We start from the raw sequence: 26,155 nt of genomic DNA, 5'->3' as shown, positions 1-26,155 counted from the left end.
AAAAAAAAAGTTAGAAGTTGTTTAAAAAGTTAAACTTGTTTTTTTGTTTTTTTGTTTTGCGGAGCTGCCAGTTTTCCAGAGCCATTGCACCATTTTCTATTTTCACCAGCAGGGTATGAGGGTACCAATTTCTGCACATCCATGCCAATACATACTATTATCCATTTGATTCTAACCATCCTGAAGGGTGTGAAATGGTATCTCATTGTGGTTTTAGTTTCTATGTACTCAATAACTAATGATGTTGAATATCTTTCTTGTGTTTATTGGAGAAGTGTTCATTCAAATTTTTTGTCTTTTTTAAGTGGGCTGTCTTTTTATCATTGAGTTGTAAGCATTGTTTATATGTTCTAGATACAAGTCCCGTATCACACATGTGATTTGCAAATATTCTATACATTCTATCAGTTAGCTTCTTTTCATTTTCTTAGTAGTGTCCTTTGAAGTGCAAAATTTTTACGTTTTGATTAAGTTAAATTCATCTTTTTTCTTTTGTTGCTTGCGCTTTTCGTACCATGTAAGAAACCACTGTCAAGTGCTACAATTTAGTTTTAGAAAATTTTCATCCTTCCCACAAATTCTCCATTCTTTGTTTACAATCAACCCCCAATCCCACCCCATGCCACTGATCTGTTTTTTTGTCTTTATAAGTTTGTCTTTTTTGGACATTTTTTATAAATGGAATCATGCAATGTGTGGTCTTTTGGGGTGGCTTCTTTGACTTGGAATAATGATTGTGAGGTTCATCCATATTGGTGCATGTATCACTTTTTGCTCCTTTTTAATGTTAAGTCATATATTCCATTGTATGGCTATGATCAACTGATGGACATTTGGATTATTTCCAGTTTTTAGCTATTGTGAATACATACTTTTTTAACTTTATGAGCATTTGCATACAAGTCTTGGTGTAGGCATGTTTTTATTTCTCTTGGGAGGATTCCTTGGAGTGGAATTGCTGGGTCATATGGTAAATTTATGATTAACTTTTCAAGAAACTGCCAAACTTTTCCAAATTAATTGTACCATTTTATATTCCCATCAGTAATGTATGAGCTTTTCAGTTTCTCCACATCCCCACCATTTGGTATTATCTGCTTTTTTATTGTAACCATTCTATGTGTGTATGAAAGGTGATCAAAAGGTACAGTGAATGTTTAAATAAAAAATAATTTATTACAGTAAAAGATACATTGCCATTAATCCCCCTCAAAATACTCCCCCTTGCTTCAGACACACTTATCTCATCGTTCTTGCCACTTTCTGAAGCAGTTCTGGAAGTCATCTTTTGTAAGTGTCTTTACTTCATTCCCCATCATGACAACACTCCATGTCACACATCACTTCTGGTACAGGAATTTCTGTCAAATAACTACGGGGGCCGGTCGAGTGGCACATTGGTTAGGAGTTGGCTTGGGACACAAGCTCTGAGCAGCAGGGCCTGATTCAGATCTCACATGAGGGCCAGTGTGCCTGCGCCCTATACAGCTAAGATGGTGAACAACAGCTCGACCTGGAGCTGGGCTCTCCTGAGTTCCCAGTGATGGCGTAGGCTGCAGTGGATCTGGCCGGCAGCCGGCATGAGCTTTTGTGAGCTGCCATGAGCAGCCGTCCAATGGCAGGTGAGCGACTGCCTCACCTGGGAAGAGCGCAATGATAATACCAACATGGGCCAGTGAAGCGACGTCCTCCACAACTAGACTGAAGAACAAAAGGACAGCAACTTCTCTGTTCCCCTTCCTTCATTCCCCAACACTGTTCCCCTCCCCCAATTCCCCAATAAAATCTTTAAAAAAAAAAATTACAGTGTGTCCTTATCCACCTTATTCCCAGGATCTGGCATCATGCGACTTCTGGCTCTTCCTCAATGTCAAAAAGACCATGAAAGGAAAACAATTTGAATCGATTCAGGACATCGAGGCAGCCACAACAGTGCAACTAAAGACACTCACGAAAGAGAACTTCCAGAACTGCTTCAAAAGTGGCAAGAACAATGAGATGGATAAGTATGTTGGAAGTGAGGGGGAGTATTTTGAGTGGGATTAATGGCAATGTGTCTTTTACTGTAATAATTATTTTTATTTAAACATTTACTGTATTTTGTGATCACACCTTGTATGTGCATAGTGGTATCTCATGGTTTTAATTTGTATTTCCCTAATGGTTAATGTTATTGCATCTTTTTAAGTGCTTCTTGGCCATTCATGTATCTTTTTTGGTAAAATGTCTATTCATATTTTTATGCCTGCCTTAAAATGGTTTAAATAAGTCTTTTTTATTGTTGAGCTTTGAGAATTACGTATTGTGGATACAAATCCATTATTGAAGTATATGGTTTGCAAATAATATTTACCACTTTGTGGTTGAATTTTTTTGATGGTGTCTTTGTAGCACGAGTGTTTTTAATTTTAATGAAGTCTAACTTATCCGTTTTGACTTAATTTTATGTATGGTAATGGTCGTAGTTTTGTTTTGTTTTGACATACAGATATCCGATTCTCCTAGCTCCATTTGTTGAAAGGGTTGGGCAGTGAGTCCTGCAAGCACAGGGCTGTGCTGCCAGCGGTCAAACAGCATGCGGTAGAGCAGACTGTGGTGAGCATGTTGCTGCTCCAAGGTGAGCAGAGAAAGGATGGGTGGATTACCTGAGGGTCTTGGTCTTCTATCAGTCCCTTTTGGAGACACTTTCTGCCGTAGCAGTACTTTTCACGAGGCTCTCTGCAGTACTACGATTCCCAGCATGCATCGCGTGGGCCTGCCCTCCGCGGAGGCGGAAAGCCAACACAACTGGAAGTGTGGCTGCGCGGGAAGGGGTGGGCCTCGGGTTCTGGTTCCGAGATCTATTTCTCAAAGCTCTGTCCTCGGCGAGGGCCGAGCAGGCGGAACGGTGAGCACTATGCCTACCCCTTCATACAGGCCTCCTGTCTCTGGTCTGCCTCCGCCTTCCTCACTGGTCTGGGACTCGTTTCTTCCTTGAGTTTCCCGCGGGGACTATCTCTTGAAAGACGACCAACCGCAGCCGAGAATTTTGCCGTCGGGGCCAACCAGAGGCGAGTGGGGGAGAGGCGGAGGGTGGAAGAGGCGAGGTGTGGAAGCCCCGCCAGGCGGCGAGGAGAGAGTACGTTTCTCTCTGAAAAGGCAGGTCGCTCCGGCTGGTACCCCGAGGGGAGTAAAGGAGACGCAGCAGGGCGCGGAAGTGCTCGTACTCCCTGCTCGGGTGGGCAGGTGTCCGGGTCCAGCTTCAGCCACCATGTCCCACCAGACTTCTCTGGGCACCTCAGTGCCACAAGCCAACTGCCTGGATCTGTGGAGGGAAAAGAATGATCAGCTAGTTCGACAGGCCAAGGTAATGCGGCGATTGCTGGGGCCCCTTGCCTTTGTACCGCAAAATAGCAGAAAGAAAGTTTGCAATGGATTTACCCCAGCCCGTGAGGAGGGGCTGAGCTTGACCTCCCCCTGAACGATAGAAATTATTGGAGAATGATATCCCTTTCCACTGCTGCAAGGGGAGAAGAAAGGACCGATCCTTAGTGATATTCCATCCCACATTTGGCAGGTGGCTCAGGACGCCGGTCTGCCTCTGAGGCGACAGCAGTTGGCTCAAGATGCACTGGAAGGGCTCAGGGGACTCCTCCGTAGTCTGCAGGGTAAGCAGGGCCCTAACCCAGGATGGTCAGTTCCCCTCTTCCACAGCCAGAGACCAGTTTCCCTTCTCCATTTCTGAGATTGAGGTGATTATTCAGGAGGCAGGGGGTCCTCTTTAAGGCAAAGACAGGACTGGAGTGAAATCGCCTTTGTACAGGTGAATCTCCTCATTATACACACACAACAACAACAGCATTTGAAGAAGTGGTTTCCAGGATGGTCTAATTTGGAGAACTTTCTGCCCTTTCCAGACTTACTGTCCAAAGGGTGGGTTCTTTATTGAGGCCATTCTGGTTGGGGGGGGGTAATCTCTGGGTTGGGATCTTGTTCAGGGAATCTTTCATGGGGGAGCAGGCTGTGAGACAAGCATTTGTTGCTCCAGGTCTCCCTGCAGCTGTTCCTGTTCTCCATTTGGAATTGACTGTCATTTGCAACTTCATTACCCTAAGGGCGAGCCTGGCCCAGGGTTTCATTGAGGACCAGGCACAGGATATCCAACAGGGCTTAGAGAGAGGTGAGTGCCAGAGATTGCCTCCCATGCCCCTGCCAACCTCAGTCTGGGTTTAAGTCCTTGCAAGGGGATAGGAGAAGCAACATAATCTGTCATCTCCACAGAGAGAGATGCCCTTCTCTGATCCTCTATGTGCTCAGACCAGGAGCACCTTTGTGACCTTTGGGCTCCTGCAGAAAAGGAAAGCCAGAGATGAGGTCCTACCTCAGCTGTATGTGTGTGTGTACTCTACAGTGCTGGAGACCCAGGAGCAGCTGGGGCCCAGGCTGGAATGTGGGCTCAAGGAACTGTGGAACTCCATCCTTCATGCTTCCTCCCCTCTGCTGGAGCTGCTGCCTGCACTTCATCACCTGGCTGGCCTACAGGTTGCCCTCTGGCTGAGCACTGACTGTCTTGGGGACCTGACCTTGCTGCTGCAGACCCTGAATGGCAGCCAGGTAATTCAGGAAGTGACCTGGATCTAAAGGTCTCTTCCCTCTTCCCATCCCTCCCAGCTGCTGTAGCATGATTATGTGCTGGAAAGGCTGCTGTGTTGGTGGTCAGAAGACCTGGGTCTCTCAGGGACTCTTAGATGACCTTGTTCTGGTTAGTCCCTCATTGGGGGTTCTCTTGGGAGCGTGTTTTTTGTTGTTTTTTTAAGATTTTTTATTGGGGAATCGGGGAAGGGGAACAGACAAGTTGCTCTCCTTTTGTTGTTCAGTGTAGTTGTGGAGGATGTCACTTCACTGGCCCATGTTGGTATTGTGATCATTGTGATCTTCCCGGCTGAGGCAGTCGGTCCTCAGCCATTGGATGGCCACTCGTGGCATCTCACGGCAGCTCACACTGGCTACCGGCCGCTCACGCTGGCTGCCAGCCACTCACAGTAGTTTACAGCAACCCACTGCAGCCTATGCCTGCACTCAACAGCAGCCCAACTCCAGGTCGAACTGTTGTTCACCATCTTAGCTGTAGACGGCGCAGCATCACTGGCCCATGTGGGATCCGGACCCCGCTGCTCAAAGCTGGCGCTCCCAAGCCAACTCTTAACCAACGAGCCATTCGGCCGGCCCAGGGAGCGTTTTTAAAATAGCTTAGTGATCTCAGATAGGGTTAGGACCCTCATAACCTTGCTGAAGTCACTTCCCAGCCTCAGTATTTTCATCAGTAACCCAAACAATGTCCTTGCCCTGAGTCTTCCTGGGCTTATCGTAAGTAAGGAGGTGCACTAAAATAGATTATCATTGCCCCAGGTTTTTCTTCCTCCCTTTATCCTTGCCCCACAGTTATATATCTCTTACAATTGAGGGAACAGGACTCAGGAGGACCCTTGGATTCAAGGTCCAGCCAGAGTAGGCTGAGACAGAAGAAATGGTTTCAGGCTTAGGGCCTCTTATGGTCCTTCTCTCCCCAGAGTGGGGCCTCTGAGGATCTGCTGATGCTTCTAAAAACTTGGAGCCCCCCAGCTAAGAAGTCAGATGCCCCACTGACTCTGCAGGATGCCCGGGGCTTGAGGGATGTCCTTCTGACAGCATCTGCCTTTCGCCAAGGTCAGTTAGCAATCTGACCCAGTCCTTCCTCCCTACTTCCCATCTTAAGGGGCCTCTAGGCTCATGCCTTTCCTGTCATGTCCTGTTTAGCTTAGTAGAACTCTGTGTTCTTTTTCCCCATCATAACCCTCCCCCACCCCCCAACCCCACCCCTGCACCTGCATACCCTATGGGCCTCTCTAAGCTTGCTTCCTAATTGCCCTCAGGCCTCCAGGAGCTGATCACAGGGAATCTGCACAGGGCACTGAGCAACCTGCATGAAGCAGCCTCAGGTCTGTGCTCACGGCCTGTGTTGGTCCAAGTGTACACGGCCCTGGGGACCTGTCTCCGTAAGATGGTAAAGACAGTTCTAGGGTGGGTTGGGGAAACCACGGGTGTTATGGATAGCTTTTTTCATTGTGAGGGTTGCTGAGGCTTGTGTCCTCTCACCCCTGTAGGGCAATCCACAGAGAGCTCTATTATACTTGGTTGCAGCCCTGAAAGGGGGATCAAACTCGGGTCCCCCACTTTTGGAGGCTTCCAGGCTATATCGGCAACTGGGGAACACAGTGGCAGAGCTGGAGAGTCTGGAGCTTCTGGTTGAGGTAAAGAACTATGCCACATGAAGATATGGGGATTGCTCAGGTGCTTGTGTTGGGGAGACTAGTCAGGGTATAAGTAGAAGGAAGTATTGCTCCCAAAGATTATAGATGTACTTTCTTCTTTTGTCCCTCTTAGGCCTTGAGTATCACTCCTAGCTCTGAAGTCCCTCATCTTCTTATTGAGGTAGAGTTGCTACTCCCACGACCTGACCCAGCCTCACCCCTTCACTGTGGCACACAGAGCCAAGTCAAGCACCTGCTAGCAAGCCGATGCCTACAGACGGAAAGGTGAGGTTTCACCTTGCTCATGTGAGCTCCTCTTCCTACTTCTGATGACTCCTGGGGTGTGACTCTGCTTCTGTTCTTGTGAATTTGGCAGGGGTTGGGGGGGTTGACAAGTCAGTGGCAGGACATAGGTCCCCACTCCTCAGCCCCTTCCCTTGCTGCTGGACCTGAACTGAGGACTCTAACCCCAACACTAACCTGTATCTTTAAAACTCTGAAGTCTCCTCCCAAATCCATTCTGTAAGTAGGGCAGATCCATACTGAGCCAGGTTTGGAGCCTCAAGACCCCACACTCCCCACTCCTCAGAGCCCTTGAGCATCCCTCCTTTAGCCCAGATCACTTGGGGAGCCCTGCAGGAGCCTAATGTGAGGCTCATGGGCTATGACTCCTCAGGGCAGAGGACGCTGCAGAACATTACTTAGACCTTCTGGCCCTGTTGCTGGATGGCTCGGAGCCAAAGGTGGGTATGTCTTCAAGTTCCTCTGCAGTTAGGGTGGGAGAGGGTTGGAGTCTTTTTTGGAGTAGAGCGGGACTGCTGTTTTCTATTTTGTTTCCACTGCCGTTCTCTCTGTACAATCTGGGGGGGTCAGACCGGGAAGGTTTCCCAGAGCAAGGAGTCTAGGGTGGCAAGGAATGGGTGGTCTCCTTGTGGTACCAGAGCCTGGTGAAAAGGTTGGGAGTGGTGGTTCATGTCTTTTTAAGATACTGCATCCTTCTCCCACCCCAGTTCTCCCCACCCCCTTGCCCCCCAGGGCCCTGTATGCCTGAGGTGTTCTTGGAGGCAGCAGCAGCGCTGATCCAGGCAGGCCGAGCCCAGGATGCTTTGACCGTATGTGAGGAGCTGCTCAGCCGCACATCATCTCTGCATCCCAAGGTGCCCCAGCTGTGGGAAGATGCCAGAAAAGGAACCAAGGAGTCGCCACATTGCCCACCCTGGGTCTCTGCTACCTACTTGCTTCAAGGCCAAGCCTGGGTGCAACTGGGGGCCCGAAAAGAGGCAATTAGTGAATTTAGCCGGTGAGCCCTGGAAGCCAACCAGGGCCCTAGGGAAAGTGGAGGGATAATTTTCTGATTAGGACCTCAATTGGTGAGCTCCATTCTTAACTACTTACCCCAGAGTTTCTGAGGTTGACGCCTTTTCATCCCTGCTCTATGTCCCACTTCAGGTGCCTTGAGCTGCTCTTCCGGGCCACACCTAAGGACAAAGAACAAGGTAATCTAGACTCTCAGTTTTCCTCTTCCCTCCTGGACATGGTGGTGGTGGATATCAGTTCCCTTTCCATGTGTCCCAGCCCACCAGGATATTTAAGAGAAAGGGGGTCCGCATTGAGATAGAGGGAGACCTGGGGTTACGGTGACTGTGTGGCTGGGAACACAATTCTTGACTTTGGGGGTGATCTCCAGGGCCTCCTTCCAACTGTGAGCAGGGGTGTACGTCAAATGTGGCACTACAACAGCTTCGGGCCGCAGCTCTAATTAGTCGTGGACTGGAATGGGTGGCTAGTGGCCAGGATACGAAAGCGCTACAGGACTTCCTTCTCAGTGTGCAGGTGTGCCCAGGTATGTGTACTTGCATGACATCATCTATGCACAGATGCACAAGGATAGAGAGGCCCATAGGGGAGATACTTGGGGATAAATGTAAGAGTGATGTTCATAGATAGGAGGGGTGAATAGGGTTGTGCTATATATACTTAGGGGTATATCCAGGTGTGCAGACATACATAAGTGTGTATGAAGGCCTTTCAGGAACTCCCCAGTCTCCCCAATGTCCTTAGACACAAGGATAGTGACTGCACTGGGAGTGTGTTGGGCAGGAGTAGAGTCAACTGAGCCCTTTGTCCTGGGCATGCAGTGCTTAGGGCTAGGAATGGTTGGGAATGATCTACTCCTGGTTCAATGTGTGGCTGTAGGCAAGAAAGTTCCCCACTCTATGCCTTAGTTTCCTCTTTTATAAAATGATGCTTAAGCTTGTGTCAAGTTCTAAGGCTCTGTACTATGGGGTGGCACTACAGGGAATCGAGACGCTTCCTTTCACCTGCTTCAGAACCTGAAGAGGCTGGATCGGAGGGATGAGGCCACTGCTCTTTGGCGGAGGCTGGAAGCCCAAACTAAGTTGCCACAGGAAAATGCTACATGGTGAGACTAAGGCCTGCTGGCTTAGGGCTAAGGGGCACTTGGTGTCCTGGAGTCCTTGGGCTTCTTGGGTGGTGGTGAATGAAAAGGAGGGACTGGCCCACCCTTCAGCCTTACGCCTCATTCTTCTTGTTCTCTAGGTCTCTCCCTCTGTACCTTGAAACCTGTTTGAGCTGGATCCGTCCTCCTGACCATGAAACCCTTCTTGGAGAGTTTCGGACATCTCTGCCAGAGCCTTGTGACCTGTAGCTGCCATGTTTTGAAGAGTCTGAGCTGGGATCCCAGTGGGCCATCTTTCTCTGGGGAGTGCTTTCTGTTTATCATTCTTGGGGAATGTGACTGGAGCTGACCATTCCTATATAACTGGTTTGGAGAGGTTGGTGATAGTCCTACAAAATTTTTTGGCCTAGTTACTGTCCTCTGGTTCCAGAGGACCGCCCGCCCCTCCAGAGGACTGCCCGCCCCACTTTGCTTGTGGCACCTTTTTTCCTACTTCTCCTTGTGTTGAGTAAAAATCTCTTATCTATTTCTTATCTGCCTATTACATATACTTGAGTGGGAAGGCTCACAGCTGTGATTCAGTTGAGTGCTGGTTGTCTAAGATGCCCTCTCCCAACATCATCTACTTTATGACTTGAGGTCTTGGTAGAAAAAAAGGGCTGCAGGAATCCTTATTCAGGAAGCAGTGGCTTTAGTTCTTCCCATTTCCTAAAAGCAGAGCCCCAAAGCCCAGGATCCTGTCTGAAGTGACGGAATGAGTGGAGTTGGGTTTGAAAGGTGGTCTAGGCAGGCCTCTGGACAAGGGCAAGTACTTGACTCTTAGAGGGGACGGACAAGCAGACCTGTGTCTCAGAGCGACTTCTTACCTCCTCCCTAATCCTAAATTCCGGAAATTGGGGGTTTGATTGTCTCATCAAATGTTTCTGTGTGGTTAGGGGTGAAGGATGAATCTAGTCAGTGTGCTACTAACACTGCCTAATGAATCTAGTTAGGGCTAGCTGACATTTGGGACCCAAGGACTAAAACTCACAGCAGGCAATCTTATTCTTCCTTTGGGCTCTATTAAATCTGCTGTTTGTTCTGTGGATGCCTTTTGACCCCTCTCTGGACTTGAGTGCCCTCTCTCCTCCAACCATTAATATTAATACCCATTGGTAAGAGGAAGCATATATTTTCAAGCCCTGAGGAACTGTAAAGGCTGTGGGATTAGGGTTGCCAGAGGGTGCAATGACAACAGGGTAGAGTGGATGAAGAGCTGGGGTGGCCTGAGCCAACGTTTTGAAGAAGCAAGTAGAGGGGTTAGGGTTAATCCTCAAGTTTTTGAAGAAGATAGGTGTGTAGGTTATGACTACAACAGCACTAGACTAATACAAGCTTCAATCCATTGTGCCAGGTCCTTCCAGCAGTATAAACTCAGGAGCCAATGAACTAGAGCCAAGTGGGAGAGTCCGCCTCCAAGGGATTAAAGTCTTTGCTTTCGCCAGTCGATCTGGCCCCATTACTTTCGTTGATTGGTCGAGAATCCCAATCCGTCGAGGAAGCGTAGTGTTGCGGCCAATTGACGTGGCGTTACTAGGCGTGTTGCATCCCTGAGGCGGGAGCCCGGCCACAAGCGAATTTTCTGATTGGCTGTGGTCCGCGGGTTGCTGGGGAGAGGCGCGGAGAGGCGGGCGGGAGTCCCCAAGGCAGGCACTGATTGGCTGAGGTGAGAGCACCTCTCCTTCCGATGATTCGGCTCTTCTCGGCTCGGTCTCAGTGAAGCGTCTGCAGCCGTCGTTTGAGTCGTCGCTGCTGCTGCCTCCTCGCGGATCAGGAGCCAGCGCCTCCCGCCCGCCCACCGCCCGGGTGCCGCTGGGAGGAAGCGAGAAGAAGGTCGCCTGCGGGTTTGTCGCTCCTGCTCGCCCCGCGCCCAGGAGAGCTGAGGTCCGGCCCAGTCGGTCGCCTGCCACCCCTTGTAGCCGTTACCCGCGGGTCGCCACAGCCGCCGGCTGGGAGAGGCGCGCGCCATGGCCTCCGGAGCTGAGTGAGTGTTTGTGTGTATGTGTATGCGCGCGCGCCCGCCCGCCCGCTCTCGCTCTGCGGGTTCGCGCACCTGGGGACCCTTCCGCGCTGCGTAGGCCCAACCCGGCCTGGCCTTGGGCGGATCTAAGAGGTGGAGATCAAGAAAGAGGGAGACAGAGAAGGAGAGGTGAGGAAGGGGGCAAATGAGGGGCCGCCGGCCCGGCTGGGCCTGGCTGCGCCCCCTAGGCGGAGCTTGCGTTGGGCCCGGGTCGGGGCCTGGGCCAGATCGTGCTGTGTCATGCAGGCCCCGGCCGGCCTGATTGGCTCCCTTAGAACAGCCGTCCCGGCCTAGTGAGGTCTGCGGGCCCACACTGCCGGCGCGGAGTCTTGGTGTCTTGGGGCGCCCACCTGCGATCCGGCCTACCGCTGAAGGCCTTTGGTCGGGGAGAGAGCAGGCCCCGCGGGCCCAGCGCCCTAACTGGGCCCGGTGGGCGTGGACTTCGGGCCACGTGAAGACCTTCGGAGCTTGGAGACCCAGGCGGAGGCTGGAGCTGCGGAAGGCCCGGCGAGCTTAGGGAAGCTCACCATGTCCCCTTTGGAGCCGGGTCGGCCTGGCCCGTGGTTAGCATCCTCTGCGACCTGAGTAGTGAGGAAATGTTAGGGAGAGGGTGGGCCCAGCTTTTCGCTACTAGACTTCCTGTTTTAGGCCAGTTGTTATTAATATGAGAAAGCTTTAGTCAGTTTTCCTTGATGTTATGAAGTGAGTGCGGGAAGAAAGGAACTTTTCCTTAATCTACTATTTTAGTTCTTGCTATATCGTTCGAATCTGTTGTATTTTGTGGGCCTTCCTCGATTTCAGCCTCCGTGGTGTGAAAGTTAAGAGTTGCCCTAGCTCTTTGAACACATACTCACGTTTTTTTCCCCCCAAGCTGCTATGTTGAGAAATCCTGGGCCCTCCACCCGTGAGGAAAGCATCAGATAAAACTTGACTACCTCTATCCGTTGAATTTAGAATCAGGAGCTTTAGATACTCAGGAGGAAAAAAAGACAGCCATCCTATGGAAACTCTAACATGCAAATCACCTTCCTGACTTGAAGAGAGTTTAGTTTTTTGAGGTGTGTTCCTTTTTTTCAAGTTTCTGAATCGAGATGAAGTACTACTCAGTTGCCTATTTGAAGACTACTTATTAATACTTAAACTATTCTTAGATTATTCAGTCAGTCTTTTGTTTTCAAGACTAAAAAAAATCCAAAAGTCTTGGAACCTGGCTTCATAGATGGTTTCTAACCTCTAGGTCATCTTGATGACTCTAAATCTGAATTCCCTCCAAGCCCCCTGTGGCCCATTGGAGTTCTGGAAAGGACCTGACTCATGCAGAAGACAATGGGGTGTGTCCCCAAAGAGCCTTCAGGACTGCTGTAGGCCCATGATCAGGCTTAATTATACTTTAGAGGTTACTTCAGTTGATCTCGGTAGGTAGATGTGGAATTACCGTGTCTCCCTGAAAATAAGACCGGGTCTTATATTAATTTTTGCTCCAACAATCTATATTTATTCATTTATTCATGTTCAAAAATTACATTTATTCAAATAGTCATGTCTGGATGATGATCTTAACGGGGGCTTATTTTGGGGTAGGGCTTATATTACAAGCATCTGAAAAATCATGCTAGGGCTCATTTTCCGGTTAGGTCTTATTTTCGGGGAAACACGATAAGGGAAGGGAAGAGCATACTACTCATCCCCAGTGCCAGGGTCAGCAATGATAGGCAGATTGGAGATTTTCCTAGAATGCAGCTTTGGAGTTAAAATATGAACTATGATGACTGGAGGCATTTTGTTTTTCTCCCATCCCAGTTCTATATATCAAACAGGAAGATGGGCAGCCCTTGGAGGGTGTTTTGAGATGTGAGGGAGAGGGAGAATGGATGGGTTTAATTTGCCCTCAACTGTCACATTGACCATGCTTGCCCTCCAGGGTGTTGATAAGCATTGGGAGAATTTGCCTATTCTGCAGCATTGTGCTCAGAGTGCCACACTTGGGTTGGGGGAGGCAAGCTTAAGCCTAGGAGAAAACTAGTTTAAAGTTTATGATTAAAGATGCAACTTATGTGAGAGGGTCAGCAGAAAGTTTACAATTTTATTAAATGAATGGGATTTGTATTTCTCTTGGTTGTATCAGGACCCAAGATGTAAAAACCCATAACTCCCTCGCTAGTATTCTAGAGCATAGGCATCTCTTTTTCTTCCAAGTTGTGGAGATGTTTCTAACAGGAATATTATTTTGTCTTGTTTTGTTGACTAATGTATCCCCCAGATCCTAGAACAGTCCCTGGGTTATAATATATACTCGTTAACTTGTTGAATGAGGAAATAATTCATGGAGAACATTCTTTTTTGTTTATTCGATTCCTTCATTGTCTGGCCTCCCTATTTTGGTAAATGCACATATTTTTCTAAGCCTCACTAAGAAGGGGTAGCTCTTCAAAGGGAGAGAGCCCACTGAGTTTAGTTAGTGAAGGCTGGAGATAAGCTAAGAAATTGGTGTTGGGTAAATGATCTTAGTTTCTGGGAAATAATCGAAACTGGGCAATTTAAACTGAGTTTAGGGCCGGCCAAGTGGCTCAGTTGGTTAAGAGCTTGCTCAAGAGTTTCAGCTCTGAGCAACAGCGGTTCGAGTCCAGCCTGAGCTGAGCAGCCGCTGAGCTGCCAACAGGTAGCAGGATGGCTCAGCTAAAAAAAAAAATAAAAAAATAAAAATAATAATAAACTGAGTTTAAACTCGGGCAGCCTTGATTTGGATGAGAGGGATTTGGATTTGCCCCATGTCTCAGCATTTCTTGGTTTTGACTTTTTGAACCAACTCCATGGAGTTGTGTGTCTTTGCAGAAATTACCTTTTGAGCTTGAGCCTCTTACTGAAGGTTCCAGATCTGTTAATGTTTTTTTCAAATATGATTTTTTTTTTTAAGATTTTTATTGGGGGATGGCAACAGCGCTGGGGAATTGAGGGAAGGGAAACGGACAAGTTGCTGTCCTTTTGTTCTTCAGTCTAGTTGTGGAGGACGTTGCTTCACTGGCCCAAGTTGGCACCATCATTGCGCTCTTCCCGGGCAAGGCAGATCAGTCACTGGCTGCTGGCTACACATGGTAGCCCATGGCAACCCATTGCAACAGGGGCTGCAGCCTACGCCATCGCCAGCGACTCAAGGCAGCCCAGCTCCAGGATGAGCTGTTGTTCAGCATCTTAGCTGTGGAGGGCAGTGTCACTGGTCCTCATATGTGGGATCTGAACCAGGGCCCTCTGGCGTCCCAAGCCAGCTCTTAACCAACGCACCACTCACCCGGCCCTCAAATATGATGATCTTTATGTTGGCATTCCTATAATATGTAGAAAGCTCTGGCATTCAGTTGGGTTAGCCATTGAGGAGGGTAGTACTAATACCGTATTTCCCCATGTATAAGACGCTCCCATGTATAAGATGCACCTTAATTTTGGGGCCCGAAATTTGAAAAAAAATGTATTACATAAAGTTATTGAACTCAAGTTTTATTCATCATAAAATTCATACTTCTCATCACTGTCAAAACTCCCAACCATTAGCTTGTCCTCATCTGTGTCTGATGACGAATCACTGATTTCATATAGTACCTTGTCCTCTGTTCCATCTATGGCATTTGAAATCTACAACCACTGTATAAGACACACCCAGTTTTTAGATCCCAAATTTTTTGAAAAAGGGGTGCATCTTATACATGGTGAGATACGGTAATTCTACTTCATTGTCTCCAGGCTTGCTTGGTGGGACTTGGGGCCTCCCTGAGACCTATGAGAAGTTGTCTTGCTAACTTCATTCTGCAAGAAGGTTAGCAAGGAAAGAGCTTGTGCTTGTTCTGTAGTGCTAATCATAGTAACCATTAATATTATGTGCTAGGCATTGCGTTGAACATTTTTGCACTCATTATCATTTAAGACAATAATCCTCTGAGATAGGTACTACTAATGGGGTTGTCGGAAAAGTCATGACACATTTTTGCAACGAAAAGCAGAGAAAAAATACGTCATGACTTTTCCGACAACCTAATATATCCCCCATTTTACAGATGAGATCAATTCCTAGAGAGGTTAAGTTAAATAACTTGCCTAAGATCATAGTTAAGTAAGTAATGGCAGGGTTAGAATTCAGACCCAGCAGGTCTGACTACAGAGCCCCTTTTCTTAATCATTATTGTATTCTGTTTAAGACGATTTTCATTTCTCTAATTGTACTTAGCCTCCACTTCTATTTGGTTTTCTTAGGCTGTTGTTTCCTGACCCTGGGGCAAGATCACTTGGGCTTTATAGCTAGGATGCTAGTGCTCAGAATACCAAGAGCTACTGGAATGGAAATTGTAATATGTGCTAGGTATTACTCTTTATGACCGTGACTGAATTTCTTTCATCTGAGCTCTCTGTTGTAGGGACAGCTTCATCTCTCTGCTATTTTTTTCCTAAGGGCATTTTAGAAATTGCTGGGGTCTTGGGCTAGAGTATGTATTGGGACTAACTTGATTTTCTTATTCTAGTTCAAAAGGTGATGACTTATCAACAGCCATTCTGAAACAGAAGAACCGTCCCAATCGGTTAATTGTCGATGAAGCCATCAATGAGGACAATAGTGTTGTATCCTTGTCCCAGGTAAGTTAGGTCCATGGTGTCTAATCTTTCCTTATTGCATTTAACCTGAGGGCTTTTCCCAGGTTTCTTTCTCATTTTTCTTGCAGTGACCACAGATAGAGTGGGGTTTACTGGGAATTCCAACCTCCAGGGCTGCTGCTCACACCCTGGCCCAGTGACCCAAAAGCGTTAACCTTCTTTCCTCAGCCCAAGATGGATGAGCTCCAGTTGTTCCGAGGTGACACAGTGTTGCTGAAAGGAAAGAAGAGGCGGGAAGCTGTGTGCATTGTGCTTTCTGATGACACATGTTCTGATGAGAAGATTCGAATGAATAGAGTTGTTCGGAATAACCTTCGCGTGCGCCTTGGGGATGTCATCAGGTGTGTGTGGGGTTCTTGGCTCCTCAGGGATGGGAGGCCAGAGACAGCCTGCATTATAGGCAGGACCCCCACAAAGGCTTGGCAGCTGCAGACATCGGAAGCCTCCTAACCATGGAAAGACTCATGTTTCAGGGTTGTCTTTAGGCTTTGGTTCTGCCTCCCTGGGACTTCAAAATCTACCTCTGCATGCCCTTTGGGACAAGTTAGCATTTCTATGACTTGCTTGATGCCTTATTTTTTTCTATCAGAGGTATAACTTATCACTCCTTGGACCCTAGTTTAAGATGCCATTCGAAGGTGTATATCTGCCAAATAACCTCACTACTGTGTTGGATTAATGGCTGTGTTGGGGCTGGAATGAGGTGAGAGTGTAGGCTTAGAAGGTGGACTCCAGGCAGGTCTTTTTAAGGATCCAGGTTAATCTAGGAGAGAGGCATAGTTTGAGCCAGACCCAGGATAGCTGCGGTCTTAGTGATTTTGGACTTAACTTTAAGCAAGAGGCTTCCTTATCTTGGAGTCATCTCTAGCTACTGCTACCCACCCACCTGTCACCTGGCCAACAATATCTTAGGCTTCTGATTCATTTTTTATAGATTCTAGGTTTCTTGCCTTTTTCCTGGAGGTGCCTAGTCATTTTTCTCAAGGTGCTCTGACCACCTGGCTGAGATTATTGTTTCATTTCTGTTCCTCTGACACTGATACTTTTTCAGACTAAGGCCTCCCTTTGTATTGTTGAATCACCAGTATTAGCCAGAATGGGTCATCTTTGGATATCTCTCACTGAAGACTCTCCCTCCCGTGCCTTCTTCGTGGGGGTTCCAGATGTGTGGGTCTTCCTTTTGGTTCACTGATTGGGATTGGGCAGGCCCAGCAGCTTCTAGTGGCTTCCCCTCCTACCCCACCCTGAGTGTGACCTGTCTTAGTCCTGCTTGGCTGTTCCTTTGTCCTCACTCCCACCCTGCTTTCCTGCCTCTCTTTGCCTAAAGCAATCCCTGCCTTTTCTCTTTCGCTTGCCATCAGCTCTCTGTGCCAGGCCCTTTCGGATGCCCAGTGCTTGGGGCTGCAGTGTGGTTGGTAATGTGGAGTCTGCTTGTCATCCTCAGCATCCAGCCATGTCCTGATGTGAAGTATGGCAAACGTATCCATGTGCTACCCATTGATGACACAGTGGAAGGCATCACTGGCAATCTCTTTGAGGTATACCTTAAGCCGTACTTCCTGGAAGCTTATCGACCCATCCGGAAAGGTGAGAGATAATTCTGTGGACTGACCTGAAGGATGGTTGTTTGTAGGGATACTTGGGCGTAAGCCTTGGAGCATCTATCTCATTTTCATGTATATGCATGCACATGCATTGTGCACACATGCTCATGTGTACTCTCAACCTCCCCCCTGCCCTCATTTCCATTCTCCCATTACCCCATTCCACCATTCCCACTCCCTGTTCCAGGAGAGTAAGCTGTTTTTTCTTAAATCTTGAGGAGGAGGTGGGCCATTTTGGGTGTGTCGCAGTCCAAAGTTATTTAATATTTAGCACAACTCTACCATTGGTGGCAGTTGTAAAGCTTGGGTCACCTACCCAAGAAGTCAAAACATTATGGGCTTCTGGCAAATCAGGTTTGTTCATTGTCCTCTTGAGTGGCAGAGGGCCTCTTCACAGGTTAGCTTTTCCCCTCTTGCCTGATGCTTAATGACCATGGGGGTGGGAAGAAGAAAGGGCAACATCTAGTGAACTTGTCATTCTAGACCCCAAGTTCTGATGATGAATTCTCACTTAGACATAGTTGACACCTCTGATTGCCCTTGTGCTGATTGCTCTTATAGGAGACATTTTCCTTGTCCGGGGTGGAATGCGTGCTGTGGAGTTCAAAGTAGTGGAGACAGATCCCAGTCCTTATTGCATTGTTGCTCCAGACACAGTGATCCACTGTGAAGGAGAGCCTATCAAACGAGAGGTGAGTTATCTCCCTGAGTACCTGATTTCATGATTACTCAGTGGGGCAGTCATGTAGTAGCTATCAAGATGGGGTGCTCTTTAGAACTAAGCTTCTTTCCAGAGGTGGGAAACCTCCCAGCTATTCATTTCTGTATCTAGGTGTTTCTTGGAAGTACCTGATACCAGTAATTTTTAAAATCGAGATAGAACTCAAAGGATCTAAGTGGTTGGACTAATTTTTGAAGAAGTGATGCTAATGATGGTATCCAGGCCTCTTCCTGTTTACCAGAGTTTCCAGCTTCAGGTCTTAGGGGAGCCTTTTGCAGTAAGACTAAGGACAGTGTGAGAGGGAAAGGCTATGCTAGAAATCTTTGCCTTGGGATTTTGAGTTGTTCTTTGAGGCCCGATGTTCTTTGAGGAGATTTCTTATACAGCAGATTTCTCCACACTAGACAGATTGTGGAAAGCTTTGGTAAAACTCAGCTTTTGCTGATAGTAGTATTCCTGCCTTTTCTTTTTCTTTGTTTCCTCCATATGCAGGATGAGGAAGAATCCTTGAATGAAGTAGGCTATGATGACATTGGTGGCTGCAGGAAACAGCTAGCTCAGATAAAAGAGATGGTGGAGCTGCCCCTGAGACATCCTGCTCTCTTTAAGGCAATTGGTGTGAAGGTGAGCATCTTGGGCTCTGTGGGATAGTTTAGGGTGGTGATTAACAACTACTTGGTGTCTGATCATGGGACCTATTTTTATGTATGTTTCATTGTCTTGGATTAGAGAGGCAGTAATAAATTCTTTGAGCTTATAGAGGGCTCTAAATTTGTTAGATACTGATGGTCTAGAACAGAGCAGGCCAATGAAGTTCTCTGTTGCATCTATAGTTTATATATATATAAAACATGTATATATTATAACCCTTTAAAAATGTAAAAATCACTCTTATGGACCCTATAAAAACAAATCTCACTATAGTTTGCCACCCTACCTAGAACCGTGCTGCCCAATAGAAATAGAAATTAAGGAAATTTGCAGAGTGTAAAGGGCCCTGAGCCTAATATATTTGAGAACTGCTGGTCTACAATATCACTTCCCAACTGTTTTCATATCATGGGATGCACTGAGGATTAAATTATTACCCCTTCTCCTAGTATGCACCATACAAATAACTTGATCTTCTATGTGGGCACTTCCCATGTGCTGCCTACGGATGAGGCCATAGAAAAGATAGCTTCAAAGAGGAATACTTGAGGTTGGCGGTAAGGAAGACATTCTAACATGATGATAAATCCTGGAGGGTTGTAATTACTGAAGTCAGTGAGCCTCTGGCAACACTCTTTCTTAAATGACTAAGCTAGTCTTTGGCCCTTGGTTTGCCTAAAGTCAAGCCTTTGGCCTAATGGCCTCTTTTCCCTAGTCTCAGGATCTTCAAAGTTATTCACATTAGAGTTTCTAGACTCACACTACAGTTTCTTAGGGTGGTTTCTCTGCCCTTTGTCTCCTATGCAAGTTGCAATCATAAAGGTCAGCTTTCTAGTAGTATTTTCTCTGCTAATAAGAGGAATGAGTGTGGCTTGAAGTAAATGCCTTCCTAACAGCTACAGCTGTGGGCTCATTCTTATTGGTGTCAGGGTTGAGCTCTTATTCTCACCCTTTCTGTATAGAGCCTTAGTCAGCCATTTTAATGTGGATGGGGTTGGGAGAAGTAGGAGTCTGAACTCAATCACACCCTCTGTACTGGTCCTCAGCCTCCTCGGGGAATCCTGCTCTATGGACCTCCTGGGACTGGGAAGACCCTGATTGCTCGAGCTGTGGCAAATGAGACTGGAGCCTTCTTCTTCTTGATCAATGGTAGGAGACTTGATTCACCTTGTGTTTGGCTGGACCCAATTTGGAGCTGAGCATGACTCAGTCTCATGAGCTAGAGAAATCGTGGACACAGTCATTTGCATATATATGCCCACGTGTAAACTTGAGCATCTTTCTTCTGGGTTACGTTATAGATGGATAAGCAACAAGGGAAAGATACTTTACTCTTGTGCCCCTGATTTATCCCCCTTTGAGAAAGATTATGGACAAGCTAAAGACATTTAGGGGGAGCAAGTTAGGATGAGAAATCAAAAAGTCTGCTTGTTTATTAGAGAGGGTTTAGGGGAAGGTCAGATGGCTCCTTGAGAATGATATTTAGCTCGTAGAGGTCCAACTGGTGTGATGCTTCTGCTCTGGCCAGAGGCTCCAGAGCATTTTCTGTCATCCTCACACTTTCAATTCAACTGCGAGATAAGTGTACTGAGTTCCTTGGCTTCTCTCCAGCCTGGCCTGGTGGCTCTCCGGGGATAATGGCAGGTAGAGGCTGGGAGAAAGTAAGTAGAGGTTACTTCACCTCACCCAGGATCTGTCTCTGGGCTGGGCACACAAAATATCTGATTTTCCTTGGGATTGAGGAAGAATGTAGTTTTGTCATTGCCTCCATTCTGTATTCTTTCAGGTCCTGAGATTATGAGCAAATTGGCTGGTGAGTCTGAGAGTAATCTTCGTAAAGCCTTTGAGGAGGCTGAGAAGAATGCTCCTGCTATCATCTTTATTGATGAGCTGGATGCCATCGCTCCCAAAAGAGAGAAAGTAGGAACTTAACCAAGGGATTAGTGGGGGTGTTGAAAGGTCCTGACTTCACTTCTGACCAGTATCCTGTCCTGACAGACCCATGGGGAGGTGGAGCGGCGTATTGTATCACAGTTGTTGACCCTCATGGATGGTCTAAAGCAGAGAGCACATGTGATTGTCATGGCAGCGACCAACAGACCCAACAGCATTGACCCAGCCCTACGACGATTTGGTAAGGACCCCAAATTTCTTTCATCCCTATTCTTTCTCTTAGGGAGATTATAGCTCTACTGGTCTTAATCTCTGATTCCCATACCTGTCCTTCATCTAAGTCACCTAATCCTGAGGATTTTTTTAATCTCTTTGTAGTAATAGGGCCCACGGGTCCTTTCCCTTATCTCATGTTCTGTCTAGGGTGACCAACCATCCCGGTTTGCCTAACACGGAGGCTTCCCAGGACATGGGACTTGGAGTCTTAACATCAGGACAGTCCTGGGCAAAAAGGGATGGTTGGTCACTTTAAATCTATTCCTTCTTCCCTCTGAACCAGAAACGAGCTATGTCTATGTTCATGCACTGTCCCACAGGTCGCTTTGACAGGGAGGTAGATATCGGAATCCCAGATGCTACAGGACGCTTGGAAATTCTTCAGATCCATACCAAGAACATGAAGCTGGCAGATGATGTGGACCTGGAGCAGGTGGAGTGGTGATAAGGGTTGGCCAGGAGTTTTAGGGTATCTATTTCTAGGCAATTGAAGGGAACTGCTAGGACTCTAAACTTAAGATGTGAAAAGACTGGCTTTGATTCTTGGGCATGGGAAAGGAAGTGATCTGAGATTGAATCCAGGAAACTGGACTTGGCATGTTTCTTGGTTGACACTTGCATTGGAGTAAACCAGAATTTTAGGGGCAGCTTTATTTCCAGGCCCCAAGTCTAGGCTTGAATACTTAAAATCCAGCCAGTGAAAGGACTGCTAGTATATATTTAGAGAAATGGGAGAACCCACAGATAGGAGTCAGGGGAGAGGGCCAGGATTCTGTTGTCTTTGAGCCTCCTAAGACAGCTGCGTCTTAGTGACAAGATAGTAAGTAGATCCTCTCTCTGCAGGTAGCCAATGAAACTCATGGGCATGTGGGCGCTGACTTAGCAGCCTTGTGCTCGGAGGCCGCTCTGCAGGCCATCCGCAAGAAGATGGACCTTATTGACCTAGAGGATGAGACCATCGATGCTGAGGTCATGAACTCCCTGGCAGTTACTATGGATGACTTCCGGGTAAGAACTGCTCTCCCATCTCAGGTACACACACACATGCACTTTGACTGCCTCCCCTGGCAAGTCTCATCCCCAGTTTTTCTTGCCATTTTAGTGGGCCCTGAGCCAAAGCAACCCATCAGCACTTCGGGAAACTGTGGTGGAAGTGCCACAGGTGACCTGGGAGGACATTGGGGGCCTGGAGGATGTCAAACGTGAACTTCAGGAACTGGTCCAGGTAGGGTACTTTGGTCCAGGTTGAACCACTGCTTCGGCACTTTGTCATTGAGCTGGGTGGTCTTGGGGTGTTGGCACATTCATTGCAAGAATTGTGAGAGCATAATTCAGGAACCTGCTATTCTCAGATTTGAGGCACTAAGGAGCCCGCTCCTAGGGAACCTGGATCTTACATCATGGTGTGGTAGGGGGATGCTCCTATTTGGTTAGGTTTCTTTCAGACTATAAGGGTATCCTGAACCCTCTTTTCTTTTCCTCCTAGTATCCTGTGGAACACCCAGACAAATTCCTCAAGTTTGGCATGACACCCTCCAAGGGAGTACTGTTCTATGGACCTCCTGGCTGTGGGAAGACCTTGCTGGCTAAAGCCATTGCTAATGAGTGCCAGGCCAACTTCATCTCCATCAAGGGTCCTGAGCTGCTCACTATGTGGTTTGGAGAGTCTGAGGCCAATGTCAGGGAAATCTTTGACAAGGTAAGCTACAAGCAGGTGGGTTATCTATTCCCTTGATTGGGGCCAAGGTAGTGACAGAAGCTGTTTCTTTAGGAGAGTTAAAATCTTCTCATTCTGGCAGCTCAGCTGGGGCAGTGAAGGTCACTTTATTTTCCTTTCTTTCTCAGGCCTAATAGACCCAATTGTGCTAATGCTTGAGTTCCATCTGTCCCCACAGGCACGCCAAGCTGCCCCCTGTGTACTGTTTTTTGATGAGCTGGATTCAATTGCCAAGGCACGTGGTGGTAACATTGGAGATGGTGGTGGGGCTGCTGACCGAGTCATCAACCAGATCCTGACAGAAATGGATGGCATGTCCACAAAAAAGAATGTGTTTATCATTGGCGCTACCAACCGGCCTGACATCATTGATCCTGCCATCCTGCGACCTGGCCGCCTTGATCAGCTCATCTACATCCCACTTCCTGATGAGAAGTCCCGCGTTGCCATCCTCAAGGCCAACTTGCGCAAGTCCCCAGTTGCCAAGGCAAGTGCAAGGTCATGGGCCATGGGGACTAATAGGAGTCCTCAGGCAAGTGTGGAATCCTATTTGGTTCCTGTACAAGATTTCATTGGGGATTTCTGGCATTAGTGTTATAAAGGGAAGGTGGAAGAATTGAGGGTATTGGGATAATCTAGAATCAGGAATGAAACAGGGTGGTGAAAGATGGGACAAACTGGAATTGGAAGTGCTTGAGTTGCTCAAAGATTGTGTGTCACGGGGAGGAGAGGCTAAATGGTAAGATACTCTATTGCTTCTTTTAGGATGTGGATTTGGAGTTCTTGGCTAAGATGACTAATGGCTTCTCTGGAGCTGACCTGACAGAGATTTGCCAACGTGCTTGCAAGCTGGCCATTCGTGAATCCATCGAGAGTGAAATTAGACGGGAACGAGAGAGGCAGACTAACCCATCAGCCATGGTGAGTTTGCATCCTTACCCCAGATGTGCCACTCACGGGGAGCCAGGGGACGGTCTCCACCAGAGTTAAGAGTATAAGGTTTTGGAAAGATCATCTGACTGAGAGATTTAGCAGGACATCAAAGAGAAAGAATTACTGAGGGTTAACTCCTTCAGTCTGGAATTATAAGAGATGAGAAGAGGTAGTCAGGCTATATGCTCAGTCTGAACTAGACTCTATGAGGAAAATGAAAGGATGATCATGGAAATAAATGAATGGAGCTGGGCTTAGAACCTGGGATCGATGGACCTGTCTACCATTGGTGGTCCCATGGACCTCCTGAAATTAAATGCAAATTTTAGGGTGTTTGTGTGTGTGTGTGTGTGTTTAAGGTCCATAAAGATAGGTACTCCATATCACCTCACTTATTTCCCACTGTATCTTGGCGCTATGTTAGAGAATGAATGAATGACTTTCTCTACCTTTTGGAGGGGGTCTGTGACATTCCTTCTTCCCCCTATAAAAGCTTAAAAACTACTGATAAGACTACTTCTTAGTCACAGCAATTGGAGTGGCTTCTCAGTGGAAGAGAGAGGGCTTGAGCTGGGGTATTGAAGGGAGAGTAGAATTTGGGTAAAGAAAATAAGCAGTCTGAATAACCTGCTGTGAAATAAGACTACAGGAATTAGGGAAACCTGGGTAGATTTAAGAAGGCATATGTTACTGGAAGTGAGGCCACTAGGTAAGGTAATCCAGATGTGATAAGCACTGAGAGCCACGGACATTTTCTTTTTAAAATTATGTTTACTGAGATATAATTTACATATAGTAAAAAAATCACCCTTTAACAGTTACCTTTACTCAGCTTCTTTTTTGCCACCCTAATCACTGATGTGATTTCCATCCCTATAATTTTGCTTTTTTCAGGTTTTTAAGCAGGGCAGTGATTCCAAGTTTAGAAAGATTGGCCTGACAGGGAGAGACCAGTGGGTTACTGGCGTAATGGGGAGCCGGAAGGCCAGGGAAGGGACACGGGCTGGGTCTTAACTGTCCCTGGGGGTCTGTTCACCAACCCTGCAGGAGGTAGAAGAGGATGACCCAGTGCCTGAGATCCGCCGAGATCACTTTGAGGAAGCCATGCGCTTTGCCCGCCGTTCTGTCAGTGACAATGACATTCGGAAATACGAGATGTTTGCTCAGACCCTTCAGCAGAGTCGGGGCTTCGGCAGCTTCAGGTAAGTAGGCTGCAGTGGGCAATGCTTAAGTTGTCTTGGGGAGCTACAACCAAGGTAGCGGGAGTCCTAAGGACACGAGAGGGGTAGTTGTGAAAATCGCACATAGGCCCTGTCCTAACCCTTTTTTTTTTTTTGGTCTGCTCTTTTGCATACAGATTTCCTTCAGGAAACCAGGGTGGAGCTGGCCCCAGTCAGGGCAGTGGAGGCGGCACAGGTGGCAGTGTATACACGGAAGACAATGACGATGACCTATATGGCTAAGTGGAGGTGGCCAGCGTGCTGTGAGCTGGTCTGGCTGGACCTTGTTCTCTGAGGGTGGGGGTGCTCACCCAGGAGGGACCAGGGGTGCGCCCACGGCCTGCTCCATTCCTCAGAACAGTTCAGCCACAGTCAGACTCTAGACAGGGGATTTCTGTTGCAAAAAATACAAAAGCGATAAAATAAAAGCGATTTTCATTGGGGAGGTGGAGAGTGAATTACCAACAGGGAATTGGGCCTTGGGCCTACGCCATTTCTGTTGTAGTTTGGGACCTGTGGGTGTGAAACAAGGCACTGCCGCCACTCCCCACAGTAAAGCATCTGCACTTCTCTCAATGCTTCTCGAGCCCTCCCTTCTTTCTCCTACCCAACCTGGGCAGGAGGGTGAAGGGCCACAGTTGCTGGGTGTTTATATAGAGAGTAGGTTGATTTTATTTTACATGCTTTGAGTTAATGTTGGAAAACTAATCACAAGCAGTTTCTAAACCAAAAATGACATGTTGTAAAAGGACAATAAACGTTGGGTCAAAATGGAGCCTGAGTACTGGCCCCTGTGCCTGCTTCTTTTCCTGGGAAGGGCCTTGGACTACCCCTCACTGCCAAGGCACTCTTTCAAATGTGAAATCCTGTAATACTGCATCCTCTTGCCCTCCTGATTAAGATCGGTGTGATACTGCTGCCTCACCCCATGTCTTCAGTATCGCTGGATAGGACTGCGGTGGAGGGGGAACAGCCTAATGGAGCTTCAGATGTAGCGAATGTGGCATCCTCCACCTGTGTTTGATGTGGGTAGTAAGGCTAGGCTTGCAGAGCTTCATTTTCCTGACCAAGGAGTGGAATCGGGTGCCCTCCAAAAATCATAGATTTTCAGAAAGATACAATTTCTTTTTGGAGGTGGATGTTTTTTTGGTGCATCTAAAAATACCAAACATTCATGTTCTGGTGAGGATCATTTACAATGTCCACCTTTAATTTATGTAATTTGTATTATAAAAAAAATAGCTTTTTTTAATATGAAATTCTAGTATTGGATGTGTTTTTTTCTAAGTTAAAACATCCTCCTCTGCTCCCAGTTTTTCAGGTGATTGCTTGCATAGTTTTGTCCAGGTATAGCATACCCTCTTCACAGGTACCATCATAATCATTTAGTGCTTCTGGGGTCAGTACCTCGATGTCTTACCCAAAGAAGAGTATGCTGCAGAGAAAATAATCCACTGAGTCAAATTTGTATTGGTCATCCTAGTACTGCTATCAGGCTCTGGTCTACATAGATAAATAATCTACTGGGACACAAGATAATCATGTTGGCTACTCTGATTAAACTGGAGCATCTTGAGCTCATGTGCTATAAAATAGATGTTTTTGCACTTTTGGGATTTCAATGGCTGCCCCTTGTTTTCCATGATACTCGCTCTATCATGTTCTGTTTTTGTTTCTCCTTTGGTTTTTCCCACCACTTAGGTATCCTAATGGCTTAGCCTTCAGTCTTCTTCCCACTATGAACATTGTCACCAT

General features: G+C 47.2%; 2 protein-coding genes across 5 annotated transcripts; both read left to right on the top strand.

Moving 5' to 3' along the window:
* Nucleotides 1–2,979: 2,979 nt before the first annotated feature.
* On the top strand, nt 2,980–9,221 carry FANCG (FA complementation group G). Of its 4 annotated transcripts, none has more exons than XM_019663338.1 (14): nt 2,980–3,346; nt 3,557–3,647; nt 4,028–4,159; nt 4,391–4,593; nt 5,550–5,685; nt 5,892–6,022; nt 6,123–6,269; nt 6,403–6,554; nt 6,946–7,012; nt 7,280–7,569; nt 7,719–7,765; nt 7,957–8,112; nt 8,568–8,691; nt 8,829–9,221. In XM_019663338.1, the coding sequence occupies exons 1-14, from the start codon at nt 3,251–3,253 to the stop codon at nt 8,935–8,937; spliced, it is 1,881 nt and encodes a 626-aa protein (XP_019518883.1). In that variant the 5' UTR covers nt 2,980–3,250; the 3' UTR covers nt 8,938–9,221. The 4 variants fall into 4 exon arrangements, 3 of the variants coding, with proteins under 3 accessions (XP_019518883.1, XP_019518881.1, XP_019518884.1); XR_002126327.1 differs by having other exon boundaries at nt 3,168–3,346; nt 8,600–8,691; nt 8,829–8,923; XM_019663336.1 differs by having other exon boundaries at nt 3,168–3,346; nt 5,892–5,957; nt 6,160–6,269.
* A 1,103-nt stretch (nt 9,222–10,324) lies between these two features.
* Nucleotides 10,325–25,181, top strand: VCP (valosin containing protein). Its single transcript, XM_019663335.1, has 17 exons — nt 10,325–10,711; nt 15,256–15,367; nt 15,554–15,726; nt 16,830–16,972; nt 17,551–17,681; nt 18,203–18,334; nt 19,408–19,510; nt 20,148–20,281; nt 20,360–20,495; nt 20,851–20,963; nt 21,374–21,538; nt 21,633–21,755; nt 22,017–22,229; nt 22,426–22,734; nt 23,013–23,168; nt 24,228–24,382; nt 24,538–25,181. Exons 1-17 carry the CDS (start codon nt 10,695–10,697, stop codon nt 24,641–24,643), a joined length of 2,421 nt encoding a protein of 806 aa, XP_019518880.1. The 5' UTR covers nt 10,325–10,694; the 3' UTR covers nt 24,644–25,181.
* Nucleotides 25,182–26,155: the final 974 nt, after the last annotated feature.

This window comes from Hipposideros armiger, unplaced genomic scaffold, assembly GCF_001890085.2.
Source record: "Hipposideros armiger isolate ML-2016 unplaced genomic scaffold, ASM189008v1 scaffold_388, whole genome shotgun sequence".
NCBI classification, from domain to species: Eukaryota; Metazoa; Chordata; class Mammalia; order Chiroptera; family Hipposideridae; genus Hipposideros; species Hipposideros armiger.
This window is presented reverse-complemented; position numbering and strand designations above follow the sequence as displayed.

Coding starts and splice junctions, on each gene's coding strand:
- VCP (XM_019663335.1), top strand. Junction 16,973..17,550: donor TTATCGACCCATCCGGAAAG/GTGAGAGATAAT, acceptor TTGCTCTTATAG/GAGACATTTTCCTTGTCCGG. Junction 21,539..21,632: donor TTACTATGGATGACTTCCGG/GTAAGAACTGCT, acceptor TTGCCATTTTAG/TGGGCCCTGAGCCAAAGCAA.
- FANCG (XM_019663338.1), top strand. CDS start 3,251: ATGTCCCACCAGACTTCTCTGGGCACCTCAGTGCCACAAGCCAACTGC. Junction 6,023..6,122: donor GGACCTGTCTCCGTAAGATG/GTAAAGACAGTT, acceptor TCACCCCTGTAG/GGCAATCCACAGAGAGCTCT. Junction 6,270..6,402: donor GTCTGGAGCTTCTGGTTGAG/GTAAAGAACTAT, acceptor TGTCCCTCTTAG/GCCTTGAGTATCACTCCTAG.